Source organism: Phascolarctos cinereus, unplaced genomic scaffold, assembly GCF_003287225.1.
Source record: "Phascolarctos cinereus isolate Bilbo 61053 unplaced genomic scaffold, phaCin_HiC Scaffold_5;HRSCAF=322, whole genome shotgun sequence".
NCBI classification, from domain to species: domain Eukaryota; kingdom Metazoa; phylum Chordata; class Mammalia; order Diprotodontia; family Phascolarctidae; genus Phascolarctos; species Phascolarctos cinereus.
Genome location: NW_027555958.1, coordinates 92,952,418 through 92,974,497, shown reverse-complemented (window position 1 = coordinate 92,974,497; position 22,080 = coordinate 92,952,418). Strand labels below are relative to the sequence as shown.

Sequence of the window (22,080 nt, the reverse complement as noted above, 5' to 3'; positions counted from 1 at the left end):
AAAAAATATCAGAATTTATCAAAGTAACTTTTTAAAAAAATAACAAAGCAATAGAATTTATGGGAGCTGGGGGCATGGTTACAATTACAAAGTCCAACAAGGATAAGGATCCAGGCAACAAGGTTACAAAATAAACTATGAATTATTATCATTCTACATATTGTTTAAATAGCACAGCATCTGGTACATGTTAAGCTCTTAATAAATGCTTATTTCCTTCCTCCCTTCCTTTAAAAAAAGAGTACAAATCCTGTGGAACAGTCCAGAGAGTAGGTTTTTTTAAAAAGTTGGTGTTTGTTCCTATGTCTTATAAGAATATTCCATTTTGCATTCTTTGGTGCCTCTGTGATTATGGTAAAGGCGACTTTGAGAAGTAGAGATATACATCACTTTGAGAAAACTACATATGAAAGTCAGGAATTAGAAAACAGTACTGGACTATATTTCACTTTGTAGAAGGATTCATTATAGAATTTCCTAGAATAGAGAACTTCCTTAAATTTAAAATACAGTTTGATTTATAACATGTAGATTTCCGTAATCTTCCAAGAAATCTATTGTTTAATAATGGCTTACTCATGTTATGGAGAGAAGGAAACAAGCGTTTATTAAGCTTCTACTACATACCAAGTACTCTTTTAAACACTTTACAGATATTATCTCATTTGAATCTCACAACAGCGCTGGGAGATAGGTGCTATTATTATCCCCACTTTAGAGCTGAGGAAATTGAGGTAGGCCACGGTTAAGTTATACTTGTAGCATATACAAATTACTTTCCTCAAAATAAACCTAGAATAATTATTCCAACTGATAGATGAACTAGTCTCAGATTAGTTAAGTGATTTGTTCTCCGTTATGAACTTAAATGGAAGAATCAGGATTTTAAGTCAAATCAAGTCAATAAGTGCTTATTAAGTGTTTACTGTTTGCCAGGTACTGTATTAACAATGTGAACAATTAACAGCTATTTCACAGATAAAGACACTGCTGGGCAGGAGAACACAGGAGGGCTCCTAACACTAACAGGTCTTCCAGCATAGGTTTACTTTTGACCTGGTCAGACAGGAAGACAGCTTCAAAGGGGTTAAATAAGCTTACTGTATTCTAGTCTAGTCTTCTCAAAAGAGTTTGCTGATAATGGGAGCACCAATTCCTACAGCATTCCCTAATCACATTTCTCGCAGGGGCAGGTGAGAATGGGAGTACAACTTCCCCTAAGCCTTGTTGGGTGCTGATCAAGGAAGGCACATGCATTCCTCTATGCATTACCCAAATCCCCAAAATGGGTTCCCCACTCACTGACCAGCGCCCACTTGCTCTATAGGGCAACAGACAAAGAAGGTATCTTGCCAACATTAAGCTCACAGGTTGACTTTAGCAATGTCATCATGACCTAGCACAGCGCAGGCGTATATTATGTCATCTCTCTATCTCACCGTGCAAGCATGGTGATGTTTTCGACCATGATTCGTGGGAAATATCATCTAGGATCCTGGAACTAAAAAGAAATAACAAAATCCTCCTTACACTAAAATTCACCCTACTTACAACATTGATTAACAAATTATCTGGTATACAAATACAAACAAAAAGAAAAGTAATCTCTGGCTTCCAAGAGCTTATGTTCTAATAAGGAAAGACTGCATGTAAAAGGGACCCACAAGGTAGAGCCTGGGGCTGCTTTTAAATGGAGACTCCGAGAGAACACACAAATGGAAAAGGGGCCGCCAAGGTAGGAGGATGTTTTAAGGGAAGAGTCAGAATCAGAGCCAGGAGAAAAATCCAGGCTTTCTGATACCAGAAATTACCCCACCACACATTTATCTAAAATGAATTGCCTGTGTTTGTATGTATATGTACACATGTGTACATGTATACATACATGCATACATACATGTATGTATATGTACACGTGTGTACATGTATACATACATGCATACATACATGGACATGTGCGCACATATTTACAAATCTCATAACTGTCAATTTCTCAAATTTCAAAAATTGAATTGTTAATAAATGTCTCTTTTCTAAAATTCCTTTCCACCTCCATTTCTGCCTCGCTAGACTTTCTCCACCATGCCAAGGCAACCACTTCACACTGAAAATTTAACAATTGGCTCCCATGATTGAGTCCAGCTCAGCCCTCATATCAGATTAAAAAAAAAATTCATTCTCAAGAATAGGATCCATTTCTTAAGTTCTCCTTCCCTCTGACCTCTCCCTCTCCAACAACAACAACAAAAAATCCCCAATTAACATCCATTAACTGTGAGAAAGTATGATAACATTGTCTACACCTTAGTAGACAAGTTTCATGGGTATTTTGTCTATAACTACAGGCTGCCTCTCAGTGTAAATATTATTATCATCCCTGTTTTGCAGATGATTGATTGACCTGAGGTTCTGAGAAACGCTAGTAAGTAGTTTGGTACTTGAACCTGGGTCTTCTGACTCCTAGATCATGCTTTTTCCTTTATACTAGATCTTGTACCATCCCATTTAAGCAGGTTTATAGACTTCTGTGATCTTGTTATAATGTATAAAAGCTAATGGATCACAATAGAGACTGTGTGGTAATGATTTATTGTCTCCAAAAGGCACTTATTATAAATTGGGGTGTCCTAGCGCTCTTCCTGTCTCCAAGTCTAGCAGTCCATCAAATGCACCACTTCATTATCTCTTATTATAGATGAGGAAACAAAAGCCCTTTGAGGTTAAGTGACTTGGTCAAGGTCACACAGTAAATAAATAACAGAGCCAGGACCTTCCAGATCATCTTTTAAATCCCTTGTTCTTTCCACTATTCCAGTTCTAATAGAATATAAACACTTGTGTTAAGCAAAAAAAAAAAAAAGAAAACAAAGTGTATAATTTTTGTCTTTGTTATATCTAGTGCCCCACATTGGGCCTAGCAGCATGGTAAGTGCTTAATAAATAAAAAAATAGATTTTGATAGCCCTTTGAAGCTATACTCAATATTTCCTCTTAATAGAAAATGTTATAGTGACTCACTCTAGTGCAAGTCCCGGCTCAGATTCTTTCTAGTCAGAACATAACTAGGAGTCAGAATGTGAGACACTTACAGAGGTTACAGTGTTCCTGAGAGTAGTCAACATACGTTAAATTTTTAAAAAACAAATTAAGATGTAAAAGTCCATTGATGGAAATTTCCTGTAAGGGAAACAAATATCAAATGCTTTTCATATCTTAAAATGCGAAATGATCTAGCTAAAGATCTGAAAACAACTGAATGTTTTCAGGAATGAGTGGGATAAAGCTGTTTTGAAACTCCTCCTATGATGAAGTTACTCAGCTGCCATTTCTTCCTGGATTTATTGCATTCCTCTTTCTGGTACCGCAGAAACAATAGCAATGAGTAGTTCTCGGTAATAAGTAAATAGTATTCTCTCCGTACCATATGTATAAGATGTCCAGTTTTGTGTGACTGTATTTGAGTCCAAATGTTTGTTTGCTTTTATCTTTGAAACACAAAAAGACTTTACCAGTGCTGAGTATTCAGTGTTTTCTTTTGTTTTGTTTTTTTTCAGGTCTATAAAACATATATGATAAAACAGGAAGGAGTGCTTCCCTCTAGCAAAAGAACCTCAGTCTGTGGGGTCTAATAGCAATCATTCAGCCTTCGGTATGCTGAAGCTAGCTCTAACTGGCTTCTAAGAGCAGTTGTTAAATTTTCAGTGTGAGCATTTACACCTGAGAAATCAGCAATTGCTATAAACCAGGGTTTAATTTTATGGTTTTGCTGATTGTCTGGACTTAAGAAAGTGTTAATAATTGCAGGTTAATTTAAAAGTGTGTGCATGCACATTTTTTTCCCACTGGAAGGCTGTTTGTTAAACATTTACTGGCACATTGCTGTATTGATATGTAAATATTGCTTGAGTGAAACGTGAATGCAATGGCAAAATGCTTCGCATCCGTTACTTGAACCTCACAACACCCCTGCATCCAGCCTATATTTACAATCTTGAGTATCTATTCTGCTGAGCTCTGTTCTTGACACTATGAGAGGGAAGGAGGTAACAGTCATTTTTTAAATATCTATTTTATGCCAGTCATTGTGCTAAGGACTTTACAAGGCATCACCTGGCTCTACAGCATGGGGGAAAAGAGACATAAATGTAAACAATTAGGGGCTGGACCCGTTATTTCATCAACTTAGGGATATCCTGGGGGAAGAAGGTTAGCCACTCTGGCAATTTACAGTTTTAGAGAATTGCCTTGGGCAGTGAGAAGTTAACTGACTTGCCCGGGATGTACAGAGTCAAGGAGCTGAAACAAATCTGTTGTGGGAAACAAAAAAACACATTTCCTTCTCTGAATTGGTGAGCCCATGTTAGAGAAATACAGTAAATGGGATTGCGTGGAACAGATGAGAAATCAGGTGGTCAGGACTTTGAAGGCCAAGCCAAAGAATTGGTTTTGAAAAGTCTATTAGTAGGAAAGCTGTTCCATATCAGTTGGAAACCACTGAAAACTTCTCAAATGACATTGTTGCGGGCTGAGAGGTTGAGAGGTTGTGACCCCTCAAAGACTGAATTACAGGATGGGTCATCTGGAATGAATTCACTGACTCAAGCATTCTTTAAGCCAAGGTGGCAAAGTTTATTGTTACACTTTTCAGCCGGCAAGGATTCTTAAAGCATCCTGCAACCTTAGAGAGGTACAGTTAAAGTTTATATAGGATAAAATACAATAAAACATGTACCAAATATGCTAACTAGGGGATTCAGGGTGGGATTAGGGAGTGATTAAGGAGTGGTCAGTTCTTAAAAGAACATGCACTTCTTGTACCTACTGCAGGCGTTTTACCCAGAGTTCACTAGGAAAAGCCCACAAGGGGGGCCACATGGAGGTGTGGTTTTAGGTCTGCTACGTCACTAAGTCAACTAGAGTTCAGGGTAACTGAGAGTTGTCGAGTCTGCCACCGATCAATGTCTTGTTTGACAAGATAGATGTAGGGAGTATACATATGTCTTAAGTCTAGAATACAGTTAATGAGGAGCCCAGGATATAGATAATAAGGTAGGGTGGTAGGAGAGCATAGTAATGGGTAAGAATGTCTTTATGACCCAGTGAAAGCCGGTTTAAACTAATAAATCCTTCAGGTGCTGTTTGGAACTGCACCAGGGAGAGACAGAAGGGTCTTGCTGGGGTCCACTCATGAGTAATTGCTAAGCACAGGGTCCTTTGGGCTTCGGAGAAACTGTCAGGGACAGTGTTTCTGAGGCTAGGGAGAAATTGGGGTCCAAGTACAAGCACAAGCACCCAAGCACCCCATCAACATGATGAAAAAGTATTTTGAGGAAGAATATTCTACCAGTTGAATATAGTATAGACTGGAGGGCAGGCACTGAGGACCAGCAGCCTCCTGCATCTAATGCCTTCCCACTCAATGTATCACTTTGTAATTATTTTGTTTACCTATTTTTGTGTACCTGTTGTTGACTCTGATAGTTTTGTGTACCTGTTGTTGACTGATAGCTTTTATTAAGAGCTTATCAATATACCAAGCATTGTACTCAGTGCTAAGGATACAAAGAAAGACAAAAACACTGGCCCTGGAAGAGCTTTTAGTTTAATTGGGGAGACAACATGAAACTAACTAGGTACATGCAAAATACATGCAAGATGGATGAAAGGCACTAGCAGTTGGGAGACTAGGAAAGGCTTCCTGCAGAAGGTAGCATTTGAGCTGAATCTTAAGATGTTTCAGATGTACAGGCATGACATAAATGGAATGTTTAATTTTATATGGTGGCTCAGTTAGCTTATTTAAATATCACTTTCATAATAGTAACTTTATGAATGCCCATGACCACATAACAAAATCATTAAGAAATAACTGCCTGTTGTGTTGAGGCCAGCTTGTACTTTGGGAACTATTTTTGAATTTGAAAAATAAAAAAAAAAAAGAAAATTGGCCAAATGCCTAATTACGAAATTTTAGTTGATGGTAAACATAATTAAATGAACTGTTAATCCTTTGATACTTTGATGGATCTGTGACCTCATGTATACTCTTCCTCCACCAGGACACATTATAACCTATTCATGCTTTCTCATACCATGGGATTCTGTAATGTTCATTAGCCAAAGAAAATAAGTGAGATTACAGATCCATTGACATAACTCAAATATGGAAGCTAGGGAACAAACCCCCCACACACTAAAATATAAATTGGTCAAGATAGGCCACTTAAAATGTTTAATATGAAACTACAGTAAATTAAATAAGCATTTTAACTGCTTTAAAAACTCTTAAATTATCGTATTTTACATAATATTTAAGACATTTAAATGAATGTTTGTCAGCGATGTTGTAGAGGAGATTCCTAGTCAAATATGGGTTGGACTGTGTGGCCTCTGAGCTCCTTTCTGACCCTCAGATTTTATGATCTATTATATCCTGTGATCCTGATGTTGTAATAGAGTAAAAAGGTGAAAAGTTTCCTCCTTAGCTTCTCCTGTAACTCTCCCTACTTCTGATGACTATTTCTTGTAGGGGAGATCTGGCTTCCAACAGCCACTCTTTAGCTCTAGCTTCCGTCTTGGTATCTTTCTGGCTTCTTTATCTTATAGCTACAGTAAAAAGATAAGAATGAGCTAGAGACTGCAAGGTGCTTGCTTTGGAAGCTTGATTCTCGTTAGAGTAGGCCACATCTGTTCCCTTTCAAGTTGGCCTGATTATGTAGAGAGAATGCAGAGCATTCATAATCATCATGTCTTTAATGCTCACATGTTAACTTCCATTTTACTCGCACAATAACCCAATAATGCAGTTAGGGATCGGTATTATCTCCATCTTATAAGGGAAGCAGAAGCAAAAAGGGCACAGATGACTTGCTCCAAAGGGCACAAGGATCTTTAGTTGTGGAGCTTTGATCACTGTACAAATCCTTCTTGAGTGGCCTTGTGCTCTCTCCATTAGATCAGGTTGCAATTCATAAAAGACAGGGATGGAGAGGGGAAGGAGATGGAAGGGAAAGATGTGACTGAGAATGACCTTCTGCATTCTAAATTCACAGTTGTGTTAACACTTCGCACAAAGGCTTCAGATACATCCTGGAGGGAATAGACTAGCTGACTTCAAAGGTCCCTTCCAGTTCCTTGTCTGTGATCCTATGTCCAGTTGTGAACACTGAAAAACATTTTCTAGAGTTCATTATTTAGGAATGGTAAAAATCAATATTGAAACCAAAAGGTGAAGTCATTTACACCATGTGTAATGGGGAGATTTTGTTTAGAGCTGTTTTTTTAAATAGGTATTTGGAGGGGTTTGGGGGAGAACTCAAGCAAATCACTGCTTTTACTCTGCCCTCCTGGCTCCGCCCCTAATGGGGAGATTTTGATAGAATCCTTTGGACTTGTGACTTCCTATCAGTTGTTCCAATCACCAAACAACGTTCTTTAGTAGCTAACTTAAATCTGCACAGCCAGATAGATTCAGAGAGGCCTTGGAGATCATATAAGTTCAAACTCTCCCTCTTCCATTTTATAGATGAGAAAAATGAGATCAGAGATCAGAGGTATAAGTATAGAAGGACCAAATATACTTCTCTATTTTGTATTATCCATCTATGTATATGTTGTTCTCCTTTCATTCCTATCCCCCAAAAGAATGTAAGCTACATGAGGGCAGGGGCTATTTTAATTTTAATTTTTGTATCCTCAGTGCCTAACACAGTACCTGACATTGAGTAGACACTTAATCACTTAATATAGATTTGTCAAATTGAATTGAATTTTAGACCATCATTATGATGGAAACAACTAAGCTTAACATATAGTTAGCAAGAATAATTAGAATAGAAAAAGACTGCTCCTGCACCCCAAGTAGACTCTTCATTGATCCTCCCTCCCTGAAGCATTTGTGGGTGCCTTTCCTCTTGCTTTTAGGGGCATGATTTGTCCCAATAGCACAAAAGTTGTTAGTTACAGCTCTGCCAAAGAGATTTAGTAACTTTCCCAAGATCATACCATGGCTAATAATGAGCAGAGTGGTGACTTTCACTCAGGTCTTCCAGTTTTAAGATCCCAAATCCTCAATTCCAAGTCAAATTGAATAGTAAATTTAGAAAGGGTTCCAAAAATATGTGCAATATATTGAGTTTGTTCCTTTTAAAAAATTATTTGCTTTATTTTTATTTATGAATAAAACATGCATTTTCATAACATAGTAGAATTTATAAAAAAGATGACTGCACATGAAACTGCAAATCTATTATGTACAACTTGCTATTTCTTTTAAATATATAATAAAGTTATCCTGGAAATTTCTTTTTTTCCTTTTTTTCTCTCCCCTCCCAACATGGCTACCATCACACACACACACACACACGTAAAATCATTCGGTACATCTATTTATCAGTTCTTTCTCCGGATGCAGATAGCACTTCCTTCATAGGTCCTTTGTAGTTAATTTGGGTATTTACAATAGTTAAAATTACTTACTGACTCAAAGTTGTTATTAAAACAATATTGCTGTTACTGTATACAACGTTCTCTTAGTTCTGCTCATTTCAGTCTTCATTATTGTGTGCAAATATAGCTATGTTTTTTCTAAAATTAATAAGCTCATCATTTCATATAGCACAGTAGTATTCTATCACAATCATATACCACAACTTGTTCAGCCATTCCCCAATAATGGACGTCCTGGCAATTTCCAGTTCTTTGCCACCACAAAGAGAGCTGCTATAAATATTTTATAACGTATAGGTTATTTTCTTTTTTTCCTGATCATCTTTGGAAATCGACCAAGTAGTGGTACTGCTGATGAACAATCTAGAATTATGCCCAAAGAAGTTGTTCCTTTTAGAATTTCTTCAGGAACCCCTCTAAAATTCCTTAGGAAAATTTTCATCTAGATGTTTTCTGTTTCATAAAAATGTCTCTTGAAAGTTACTTTTCCCTTCCCTTCATTAGACCAACCTTCTTGTCACCTCGTAGTGAAATTATATGTTGTATATTAGATGGATATCTAGTGTCAAGAGTCCAGTACAATAAAAAAGATCATAATTCCAAAGGACTTCTTCAAACTCAAATATCAAATCATTATCTCAGATGTTTTTAAATCATGTTAAATAATTCCATCTGCCAGTGATACCAAGACATGAATAAAGCCCTAGATTCCCAAGAAGATTATAATTACTTACATTAAAGGAATTACATGTCAGTTGCATGTTTTTGAAAATCATATATAATGAATTTAAAAAACTGTATTTGACACTATGCAAAAATGAAGTTGAACTTTTGTATGGATGCTTTTTGACATGGGAAACTTGAGAATAAAAAGTTCTAAAGTTTATCTTCACCTAGGGCAAAATATTTCTGTATTACCATTGTCGATCCATTGTCAAACCATTGTCAATAAGCATTTATTAATCATCTATTATGTGCCTAGGCACTGTGCTAACCATTATTGTTCACACATAATATTGATGATGAAAATTTTATGATTTGGAATAAAAATAATTATTAAGATAGGGGTTTTTTGTATTTGAGTTCTTTCAAAAAAAAAGGATGGAGTCAATTTCATAATAAATTCAGATCAGGTGGCTATTTCAAAGCTACAGAATTTTGAAAGTAATTCAAATTATATTCCTTATATTGTTACATAATGAGAGCAAAAAAATCTAAAAAGTTGAGGAATTATAACAAGGATTATGAGATGAATGTGAATATGCATTAATCCTTATATGTATTTTTATTGTTTTCACACTAGGCGAGATTTGTCCTTCTATTACAAAAATATGTTGGCATAAACATGTTGAGATCTGAGAGATGCTGAAAGACCCATCCTACTAAAAATATCTTCCATACTTGAGAGAATCCATTACTAATGGAATTTTTTAAGGCCTGTCTTAAGGAGAAAACAGCTAATTAAGACATTCTGTAATCTGGGAGGGGTAACATATTAAGTAGTCACCAGTTAAGTATCAGGGGATAGTTGTTTACTTAGTTCAGCGGCATCAAAACTCAAATAGAAATTTTGTTGGTTTTGTTCAGTCGTTTTTCAGTTGTGTCTGCCTTTCTATGACCCCATCTGGGGTTTTCTTTTCTTTTTTTTTTTGGCTAGGCAATGGGGTAAGTGACTTGCCCAGGGTCCCACAGCTAGTAAGTGTTATATATCTGAGGCCAGATTTGAACTCAGGTCCTCCTGAAGCCAGGGCCAGTGCTCTATCCACTGTGCCACTTAGCTGCCCCACCCCATCTGGGGTTTTCTTAGCAGAGATGCTGGACTGATTTGCTGTTTCCTTTTCCAGCTCATTTTACAGATGAAGAAACTGAGGCAAACAGGATTAAGAGACTTGCCCAAGGTCACACAGCTAGTAAGTGTCTGAAATCAGATTTGAACTCAGGTCTTCCTGACCCCAGGCCTGGAGCTCTCTCCCCTGTGTCATCTAGATGCCCTTAAAATAGAAATGGGGACCAAACAAAGGGTACCCTAATTTGTAAATAAGGATCTCTACACTTGCATATTGAGTGAGTTTTTAAATGTAATATTATCTATGTTTTATTGCATTTTTATTTATTTTGTTAACTATTTCCAAATTACATTTTAATCTGGTTCTAGGAGTGGTGCTGGCCTGGTACCTGACCTTTAATTTACTTTATATTAGGTGAAGTCATTGTCATTTATATGTGAGCAGAGCCTTGAGGATACAGGATGATGACTTTCAGGTGCTGGCAAAAGCTGAAATGGGAGTGAGGGGGAGCATTCAGAAGACGGTATGAGTGCATTCAGTCATATTTTCCAAACCTCATTGGACACATTGTGTGACAAAGGATTTTGTTCTGATTTTTTATCGGTCCTTTATGCAAATTCTTCCATGATGCTTCATTGTCATCCTGAGAACCCTGGATTCTCAGAGGCTATTCCAGTCAAGAGTAGTCTCAAGCAGATCTTGCCAAACTGAGGACAAGCCTGGTGATCGACTCTTTGCCAGTCTTCTATGGATCAGGCTATATAAGTTCAGAGAGGCTCATTCCAAAAAGGTTGGCAGCCTGCCAAAGGGTAGATTTGAAGATGAAGGAGATCATTTCAGAGAAACCTGGGAAAACTTGTATGAAATGATGTAGAGTAAAGTAAAAAAAAAAAAAAAGAACCAGGAGAATGGTTTATAAAGTGTCTGAGACCAGATTTGAATTCAGGTCCTCCTGACTCCAGGGCTGGTGTTCTATCCACTGTGCCATCTAGTTTCCCCTTATGTGAAGTGATGGAATCTGTACTTCCCACTGCCATTGTGGTCTTTCCCTGTAAGTATCCAAAGAAGCAGGCATTCCTGCCCCATTTCACAATTTCATAAATTAATTAGCAATTCACCTGGTATGGTGGCTGATACCCATCATCCCTCTTGCCAGGTAATCTGAGCTTTGCAGATCTCTTGGATTCAGGAGTTTTGAGCTTCAGTGGGCTAACCCGATCAGGTGTTTACACCAAGTCTAGCATTAATATGGAGAGCTCCTGGGAGTAGGGATGACCAGGTTGCCTAGAGACAGAAAAACTGACCCTGACTGGAAGCAGAGTAAGTCAAACCTTCTGTGCTATTCGGGATGGCCTGTGAATAGTCGCTGCATTTCTATTGTGAACAAGATAGAGAGACCCAGAAGGAAGGAAAGGGGGAAAGAAAGAAAGAAAAGAAAGAAAGAAAGAAAGAAAGAAAGAAAGAAAGAAAGAAAGAAAGAAAGAAAGAAAGAAAGAGAAGAAAGAAAGAAAGAGAAGAAGAAAGAAAAAGAAAGAAAGAAAGAAAGAGAAAAAGAGAAAGGAAAGAAGAAAGAAGAAAGACAGAAAGAAAGAGAAAGAGAGAGAAAGAAAAAGGAAGGAAGGAAGGAAGGAAGGAAGGAAGGAAGGAAGGAAGGAAGGAAGGAAGGAAGGAAAGAAGGAAGGAAGGAAGAAGAAAGAAAGAGGAAGGAAGGGAAGAAGGAAGGAAGAAAGCAAGGAGAGATGGAGGGAAGGACAAAGGAAGGATGAAAAGCAGGAAAGGTATCCTGGAGGTAGAATCAATAAGACCTGGCAATTGATTGGATATGAAATGTGAAGAAGAGGGAAGAGTTGAGGAAGAGTCTGAGGTTACAAATCTGGGCAGCTTGAAAGATAGAGTGCCCTCAATAATAAGGAAGTTAGGAAGTTAGGAAGAAGGGATGGTTTAGGGATGGAAGATAATAAGTTCTGCTTTGAACATGTTGAGTTTGAGTTACCTACAGAATATCTGACTAGAATTATCTAAAAGGCAGTTGGTGATACGGATTTGGAGCTCAGGAGAGAGACTAGGAGTGGCTATGTAGATGACGATTGAAACCATGAGAGTTGATGAGATCATTAGAGCCCAAGACACAATCCAGAACAGTACCCTCAGTAGATGGGAAATGGAAGATGATCCAGCAAAGGAAGAAGAGAAGCAGTCAGACAGGTAAGAGGAGAACCAAGATAGCAATATCACAAAAACCCAGAGACAAGGAAGTATCTGCAAGGAGCAGGTTTTCGATAGTGTTAAATGGAGAGGTCAAAAGGAAAGAGGATTGAGAAAAACATTTGGATGTAGTCATTAAAGATCATTAGTAACCTTGGAGAGAGAAGTGTCATTTGAGTCATGAGGTCAGAAGCTAGATTTGCAATGGGTCGAGAAATGAATGGAACGTTAGAAAGTGGAAGCAGTAAGTGTAGCAGCTTTTTTTCCCTAGGCATTTGGCTGTGAAAAGGATGATATGGAGCAAAACCTTGGGGGCCTGATGGGGAAGATCTAGGTGTGTTTGAAAGCAGAAGAGAATGAATAGAAAAAATGAGATACCCTTCCCCTGCCCCAGGAGACTACACATGTCTCTTGTATGTAGGCAAATGAGTTTTTCCTTTTCATATTTTATTTGTATTTTCTTCAAAGAAGCTGTGATCTCAGTGGGTACCCTTCTACCATATAGTTGTTGGTACTGATATGCATCCCAAATGGAAAGCACACCCTGAGGGTTTAAATGGGAGCCTATTAATGTTTTTTCACATTGGGCAATTCTCATATCTTTGCATAAATTCATCAAAATGCATTCACTCAGTGCCCTTCATTTTTTTGTCATTTCAGAGGTATCAGTTCAACACTTGGGTTAACCAGTTATCATTCCTAGAGTTTACCAACCCAACTCCATTTTTGGTCATACATGTCTTTGCTGATATCTTTTATGCCACTTCTCACATAGTAGGCATCTCATACACAAGTAATGTGTCTAGTTTCTCTCTAATTTCCATCTTTCTAGTGGTAGCTAGGGTGACACAATGGATGGAGTCCTAGCTCTGGATTCAGGAAGACTTGAGTTCAGATCCTGCCTCAGACAGTTACTAGCTGTATGACCCTGGGCAAATCTCTTAACCTCTTTCTGCCTTAGTTTCCTCATCTGTAAAACGGGGATAATAATATTACCTGCTTCCCAAGGTTGTTGTGAGGTTAAAAAAGAAATAATATTTGTAAAGCACTCTTTTTTAAATTTTTAGGCAATTGGGGTTAAGTGACTTGCCCAGGGTCACACAGCTAGTAAGGAAGAAGTGTTTGGTCTGAGGTTGGATTTGAACTCAGGTCTTCCTGACTCCAGGGCCAGTACTCTATCCACTGTGCCACCTAACTGCCCCCCCCTTTTTTTGGCTAGGCAGTGGGGTTAAGTGACTTGCCCAGTGTCACACAGCTAGTCAGCATTAAGTGTCTGAGGCCAGATTTGAACTTAAGTCCTCCTGACTCCAGGGCTGGTGCTCTATCTACACTGCACCACTTCAGCTTGGTATCATTTAAAGCATCCCTGCACAACCTGCAGCCCTCAGGTTGCTTGTGCCATGCCAAAGGATTTTGGGTAGCCTGCAAAAAATGCACAGGCCACAGATTGTGTAGGCCTGATTTAAAGCATTGTGAAATTTCCCAAATGAGATCTGAACCAATTTTTTCTTCCTACTTATAAATCAGTAATAGAGATGAGTCCTGTTTTAAATGACTTCTGAATGAAACTGCTTGTATTTTGGTCCTTGAGATCCCATGTGCTTTGGAAAGGATTGTGTGGCTACCCTTGGGGGCAGGGGATATCAGATTAAGAAGCTTCTCCCAGGTTATTGAGGTAGGAGCAATGAACACAAGAAATAAGAAAGCCACCAAAGTGTATCTGGGCCTTGCATGTCGGGTGGAAGCCTCTGATACAAGGGCTCGGTAGAGAAGAGAAGATCCCATTATAGTTATTATTTATTGTCTTTACAAAGGCATGTATTTGCCTTTATTGAACAGAGTGCAGTCTTGAAGGCCTCTAGACAATGCATCTCCCATGTACTCATTAAAATTATGAAAGGTTCCATGATATATTTGATTCTGAGATAATTTTGTTCGTGTAGTTACTGAGTATTGGCATTGGCATCAAGTAAAGCATAAAACAAGATGACACATATTTTCAGATTATGTTTGCCAGAGTTACAGAAGATATCTTGTTCAAAATACAAAACAAAATCAGGATTTCTTATTGGTAGTAAGAGTCTCCAAATGCTACTATTTACAAATGGTGTTTTATGAAGAGTATTAAGTCCAGAAACACCGAAAAATCTAGTCAGTATTATTCTTATATTCTTATTGTATTAATGTAATTATATATTATATTATATTAATTAATATTATATAATTATTCTTGGGTTTTTTTGTTGCCTTTTTTTTAAGGCAGTTGGGGTTAAGTGACTTGCCCAAGGTCACACAGCTAGTAAGTGTCAAGTGTTTGGTCTGAGGCTGGATTTGAACTCAGGTCTTCCTGACTTCAGGGCTGGTGCTCTAGCCACTGCGCCACCTAGCTGCCCCTATATAATTATTCTTGATATTATCAAGATATGTAATTATTCTTAACATAATATTCTTATATTATTATCATATTATAGTGCTGTGAAAGAGATTAGTCTAACTCCTCATTCTGGAAAAATAAAATGGTTGGAAAAGAGATATTGCCAAGCGTTTATTAAGTTCTGACTATATGCAAAGCAATGTACTAAGATCTGAGAATACAAGTGGAAATGTAAAATAGTCCCTACTCTTAAGGAGCTCACATCCTAGTAGAGAGACAAGAAATGCAGATCAGATGGAAAGGTCCCATGGTTCTTTGGGTTCAGTGGCAAAGCAGATTATTTATGCCTCTTCTTTAATGTCATTTCTGCTGATAAAATCCATCAGTTTCTGATGCTGAACAATTTGACTAGGCCAAGGACCTTAGTGGCAAAAACTCTCTTTTCTGAGTTTAGTTGCTGTGGCTAAAGCACCTGCAGGAGCAGTTTCCAGGCTGTATCTCCACAGAGGTTCATGGAGGATTAGAACCTCTGGTGTAGAGTCTTGCCAAGCCCTTTTCGGGGCTGCTCATCCACCTTTGGCGTCCACCTATCACTCGACTCTCATCTGTGGCTCCAAGGAACTGTAGCGAGTGCAGTGGCCGCACCCTGATAAATCAGGTGCTGGGTAACCAACAGGCCTCCAATCTATCAATGCATTAGGAGAATGTCTCCCTCCAGTATATGAAGACCATCCCTGCCCCCCTTACGAAATGGTCGGATGACAACAATTTGTTCCAAGGGCTGCGAAGGCAGCTGAAGCAGGTGCTATGAATGCCTAGAGTTTGGCCAGACGTTGAATGCCAAGGTCATCTATTGCATCCTGGGCCATTGCAAGTCATCTTGACTCCTGTGCAGCTGCTGGACTTCAGTGACTCTGGAGGAGAGAGGGAGGCTGATGACTTTGTGCAGCCTGCCTCACTTAACTCCAATTCACATGCAAGTCAAGGCATCACCTTGTGATGTCATTGGGCCTCTTTAAAAACAAAGGATGAACAACAGTTTCTCAGGATGATGGATAAGGGTCCTGAACTGGAAGTGTGGCGATTCCCAAAGTTCTTGGATTCAGAGTCCTGGGCTGTCTCTTCCATCAGGGTTTCAGGAGAGATGGTAGTCAATAGTGGTAGTTGTTTGACTTGCCTGGCCCATACTGCCTCCTGTCTCTCTCTTGGGGTACTTTATTGCTTTGGCTAGGCTGGCTTGCCTGCCCTGTGGGTGGCAGTTGATTGGTAATTGGTAGGGGTGGCTGACCTCTTCTCTGCAGGAGTAGCTTCCTGGAATGATGGCTGTGAGAGCTAGGGTGGAAACAGAACTGATAGTCGGGAGTGGGAGGTAGTGTCCTTCCAGGGCCCTTGTGTCTATTTACTTAGTAGCAGTTGGTCAGCAGATGTTACTGGTGGTGATGAAGAAGGTGGGCTCTCCATGTCATGATTATTTCTGCCTTCAGTGATGGCTCTTGGAAGTGAAAGCAGGTCTGGTGGTTTGGGGCAGGGGGTGGGTCACTGTTCTTCCCAGTGCTGGTGGGCTCATAAACATAAGGGTCTCAGAAGAGATGATTGTTATGTAGTGGTAGTGGCTTGTGCTTGGCATATGTTGCCCCCTATTTCTACCTCAGGGTTCCTTGCTGTTTCACTTGGGCTGGTTTCCTGACTCAGATTCTAAATATTCAACTCATTGAGTTGGTCTGTCATAGCTAGGCACAACCTTTGGACAATAAGATGAGTCCAGTTTTCAAGAGGAGGAACTGATCTGGTTAAAACAATTTGAAAAAATACATTGTGTTTTTAATAATCTCAAGCTACCCGTTGCTCCAAAGACCCATCTCTTCAATACCAGCATTTTCCAGATTATGCTATAAAACCAAGAATCACTTACCTTTCCAGATCAAAGCCTTTAAAATGGTAGAAAAAGGGTTGTGGTCGGACTAGTTGTTCTCTGTCAAGGATAAATCTTGTGATTCTAATCAATATAAAAAAAATCAGTGAAATAATAAGATACATGTAGATTCAAACTGCTCTGAGATTTCATCTCATGCCTTGCAAAATTATAAGCATGATAAAAAATGGGAACAATCAGCATAGGAGGGGTTGTGAGAAGATAAGCTGATGCACTGTTGCACTATTCCACATTAATTGATTCTTCTCAAACTTCCTATAATACCTCTCTCCAAATTTTCTCAACCTGAAGCCCCCTTCACTTTCATCACTGAAAAGTCAAGGCCATTTGCCAAGAGCTACCTTTCTTACTTTTTCTTCATCTCACATTACTCACATTACTCACATTACTCAGATATGCTCCTCATTATCTCCAGTTCTATTTGTATTCTTGATCCTAATTCCTCCTGACTTCTTCAGCATATTGCCCCTCCTTATATTATGCCCACTCTTTCATCTTCAATCTCCCCCAATCTACTGCTACCTATAAACACACTCATTGTTCTCCCATACTTACAAAACAAAACCCAAACCTTCATTTGATTCTGCCATTCCCACTAGCTATCATCCTATATTTTTCCTTCCTATTATGGATAAACTCCTTGGGAAAGCCATATACAATCAGTACCTCTACTTCCCCTCTCAATCTCTTCTAAACTCTCTATAGTCTGGCTTCTGACTCCATTATTTAACTGAAACTATCCCCTCCAAAGTTATCAATCATCTCTTGATTTCCAAATCTAGTGACCTTTTCTCAATTCTGATCCTTCTTTACCACTTTATAGCATTTGGCAAGGCTGTTAACCCTCTCCTCCTGGATGCTTTCTTCTCATTAGGTTTTTGTGATTTGACTCTCTCCTGGTTCTTCTTCTACCTGTTTAACTGGCCCTTCTCTGTTTCTTTCACTGGTTCTTCATCTAGGTCATGCTTACTAACCATGAATGTCCTGCAAGGTGTCAATGGAATCTAAGACAGACCAAAATATGAATCTAATAATGGTATGTAGTATGGATTAGGAGGGGGTAGTATGGAGGCAAACTATGATAACATTTTAATTGTCTAGGTATGAGGAAAAATATAGGGTTTGAATTAAGATAATTTCAGTGGTAATTGACAGACAGATATTGAAGTGAAATGAATTAGAGGAGAAAAATAATAGATACATCTGGCTGATTATATAAGGGAGAAGTCAAAGATAATTTTGATATTCTGAGCCTGGGTGACAAGGAGAATGATAACATTAATAGAAATAAAATGTCAAGACGAGGAAAAAGTTTGAGGGGGATGGAGAGAGAAGATAATGAATGAGATTTAAGATATGTAAGTTTGAGGTAACACAGTAGGACATCCAAGTGGATTTGCCCACAAGGGATTTGAAGAAATGTTTAGGAGAAAGATCAAGATTGGAGATTTATTACCAGTTTCCTTGTTACCAGGACCAAAAACTATGACATAAAGGAATTAACTGTTTCACCTTTGGGACTCTTGCCCTTCAGCTCTGGTGAGTCCTGGTGAGTACCCTCCTCCTTTCCCTCCTTCCAGTTCTGGAATCATAATTAAATCAATACTGTCATTGCTACTGGATGGGATATATTAATCTACCTTCTTATGGCTCCACTAACCATTCCTGTAACTTTTCAAACCCAAATAGCCCTCTCTCGTCTTCACTCCCTTATGTGTGCTGTTTCCTATTAGACTCTAAGCTCCATGAGGACAAGAACTGAGTTTGTTTTTTCACATGAGTCCCCAGCCCTTGGCCAATACTTTGCACATAGTAGGCACTTAATAAATGCTCTTTCATTCAGTCAGTCTGCATAGAGGTAGATGTGATACTATGTGAGAGTTGTCTGAGGGAAAATGGAACAGTGAGAGAGGAGTGGGATTCCATGGACAGAGCCTTCATGGACACATATTTAGGAGATGGAGTATAAGATGCAGTGAAGGAGAAAGAGACCAGTCAGAGTTAAGAGGAAAACTAAGGGAAGTGTCAGAGAAGTCAGAGGAATTTGAGAAATGAGAATGATTAAGACTATGATTATGAGGTGATAAAGAAAGGTAAAGGATAATGAAGGCTAAGGGGAAAATCACTGATATGGAAATTAGGAAGTCGTTGGTGACCTTCAAAAGTGCAGTTCTATTTGAGTGGAAGGGTCGAAAACTGTGTTTTAGAGGGGTTAAGGACGGAGCGTATGATGAGACTATAGAGATAGAGAAGCTACTCAATTAATAATAATGATAATAATAATGGAATTTGGCAGGGAAAGAGAGGAGAGAAATAGGATAGGGAATTAGAAGTCACTGGAGAGGGACAGTTATTAGAGATGCTGGGGAGATGTAATAATTGGAGAACCACATCTTGGCGGAAGACAGTGAGATAATGATTAAGAAATAAGTGGCAGAATTAGTCTTGGAAAGAAGGGGCATCATTTTTTCCTGTGAGTCTGTAGGTACAGAAAGAGGATGGGGGAAGATAGAAAGACTTTTGAGATTAAAAAGGAGGGTAGATGAAAGAGGTAAGGCTTTTTTTTTAGTACTAAATGTATTTCATATATTTTTTATACCAAATCTATTTAACATATTTAGTATTTAAGTATTAAATTATTTGTGTGTATGAAGTAAACTCTGAAGTAAATTCATTCCTCTCTAGGTTGCACTCCTGACTCTCCTGGACCTTCTCTACAATGTCCTAGAAACCTCTTCACCCAGGAAGCTCACTTCACTCCTGGACTTCACCCATTTGATGCAGCAGGAAATAGGGAGCCATTGTCTATTCTTAAGATGCAGTGTAACATAATGGCAATCATGTTTTAAAAAATCTAATTCATCTGATTTGCTCTAATAATTCAAAGCATCATAGACTCAAAGAATTGGAAGAGCTCAATTTGTCCAACCTGAATAATAATAACCCTGACAGCATCTCTGTCAATTGGTGATCTGACCTCAGTTTGAAGACCAGTGTATTATGTAAGCTATTTCGGGGTAGGGACGGCTTATCTCATTGTTGGAAAGCTCTAATTGTCAGGAAGCTTCTCCTTACATCAAGTTGAGATATGCCTCTGTAATTTCCACCTCTTGCTTCTAGTTCTGACCTTGGGGGCCTAGTACCTCTTCAAGTACATGGTGAAAGCTATCATGTATCTCCTCTGGGCTAAACATTTCTAGCTTCTTCAAGAGTGCTGCATTTGGTCAGGATTCCTGGCTTCTCACCATCCTGGATCCCCTCCTATAGATGAGCTAGAGTTTGTCAATTTCCTTTCAAAAATTCTGGCTTCAAAACCAGTCTTGGAGTGGGAAAGTCCATGTCTTCCTCAGTAAAGACAGACCAAAAAAAAAATCAGTCTCTGATTTCCTCTCCATCTCTGAATACAATTTTGGGATCAGTAGATCAAATGGTTTTGCCGATTCCTTAGCTGATTTCCTGTTGTACCTTAAAGAACCCATTATTACTGACTTTGAAGTTCTTATATGGTGCTTCCTGTGGGTATTTTAAAAAATCTGCTTAACTTCTAGTTTATATCTGACTTGCTATATTTTGTAAAAGTCATCCAAGTCTGATGAAATTTACTGTTCCAGTGGAACAGAGAAAATAAGTGCCTAGTCCCTACTCAGGCACCTCCTTCCCAAGTCAGACATTTCCTTCTTTCTGGGTGCTCAGGCTACCAGTACCGGGAAGCAATTATTTGTCTCTCCTAGAATAGTTTTTGATTATAGTAGCCTTGGCAGTTTTCATTTACAGTCTCATATTGTTAATTAGCTTTTTGTGTCTGTGTGCCTTATCTCCCACTGGATTAGAAGCACCATGAGGTAAGAGATTTTGCCTAATTCAAACCTGATAATCTCTCAATAAATATTTGCTGAATTGAATGGAATCTTTGTATCCTCTCCCTCCTAATCCCCAGTGTCCTATATTGGGTATAATATTGAGTACTCAAGAAATATTCATTGATTTATTTATTTTATCCAAGAACCTTACCTCCACATATTGTTTCAGTGAATGAAGTATTTATTTCAGCAATCTGTATATGTGTGGATAAGTTAGACTCTTCCATCGTTGTTACCTAACCTAATTTTGCTGATTCATTTTATACTTTTAACATTTTCAGCCCAGGCTCCTTGTACAGGTCAGGTGGCTCACAGAGTCTAGAATCATAGAATGTTGGAATGGGAGGGACCTCAGAGATTGCAGAATCACAGAACCACAGAATCTCATAGTTAGAAGGAACCTTAGAGGTCATCTAGGCTAACCATTACCTGACCAAGAATCTTCTCTGTAATGTCCCTGAAAAGAAATCATTTGGACTTTGCTTAAAGATGTTCTGTGAGAAGGAAATAAATTACTATCTCCTGAGGTAGTCTGTCCTACTTTTTAGACGGCTCTAATTGTGAGGAAATTTCATTCCTCTTCTGCTCGATATCCTGAACTTCAAATATTTGGAGACAGTTATTATGAACTATGATGTTCCTTCTTTCTCTAGCCGTCCTCAATCTTTTTCCAGCTTAAATATCCTCAATTTCTTCAATGGATCCTCTCTGGGAATGATCTTGAGACCATCCCCGTTGTTCTTCTTTAGATGTTCCTTAGCTTATTCAATTCAATTCAATAAACATTTATTTGGTAACTACTGTATGTAAGGCATTGTATTAGGGACTGTGAGGATACAAAAACTAAAAACAGACACTGCTCTCAAGCAGCTTCCATTCTACTGGGAGAATGTGATATCTAAACAAATAAGCTTAGCACAAGAAAAATGCAGAGCATTACAAATGAAGGGTTAAATGAAAATATCATTGAATTGGTAGCCACTGAGCTGAACCTTGAAGGAAAACAAACGTTTGGAGGGGTGGAGATAAGGGGAGGTTTTTTTTTTTTAACAGAACACAGTACTCCAGATGTAATCTGGGGGTTTTAATGGACTACAAGTTCAGTGTAAGGCAGTAGTGTCATAAGATAGCCAAACAAGCTAAGATGATTTTAGCAGAATAGTAACTAATCATTTTGGTACCCTCAGGAAACATGACAGAACACATAGTATGAAATGCCCCTGAAATACACAGCTCAAAATGCGTCCTCAAATCAATGTCATAATTCACAACACAAAAATGATACAATAAGACAAATTAAATTTAATAGAAGAAACTAGCTACTGTACTGGTTTCTTAGCTCTGTATTAAATTTTTGCATCATTTAGATTTTAGTACCCTAAGACAAAGTGCCATTTGCCCTGACTTCGTTATGATTTTGGAAAGAAAACTGCACTAAGAGAAGCATGATGTCCAGAACAAAAGTAATAGATC

General features: G+C 38.5%; 1 protein-coding gene across 1 annotated transcript in view; it reads right to left on the bottom strand.

Moving 5' to 3' along the window:
- RSPH3 (radial spoke head 3) overlaps nt 1–21,055 on the bottom strand; it is a 94,712-nt gene extending 73,657 nt beyond the window's left edge. Inside the window, exons 1-2 of the mRNA XM_020986713.2 lie at nt 20,759–21,055; nt 16,727–16,810 (exon numbers count right to left, since the gene is read on the bottom strand). Of these exons, the coding sequence (XP_020842372.1) occupies nt 16,727–16,810; nt 20,759–20,766 (92 nt within the window). The 5' untranslated portion in view covers nt 20,767–21,055. The remainder of the gene's footprint in view (nt 1–16,726; nt 16,811–20,758) is intronic.
- Between the last annotated feature and the right edge of the window lie 1,025 nt (nt 21,056–22,080).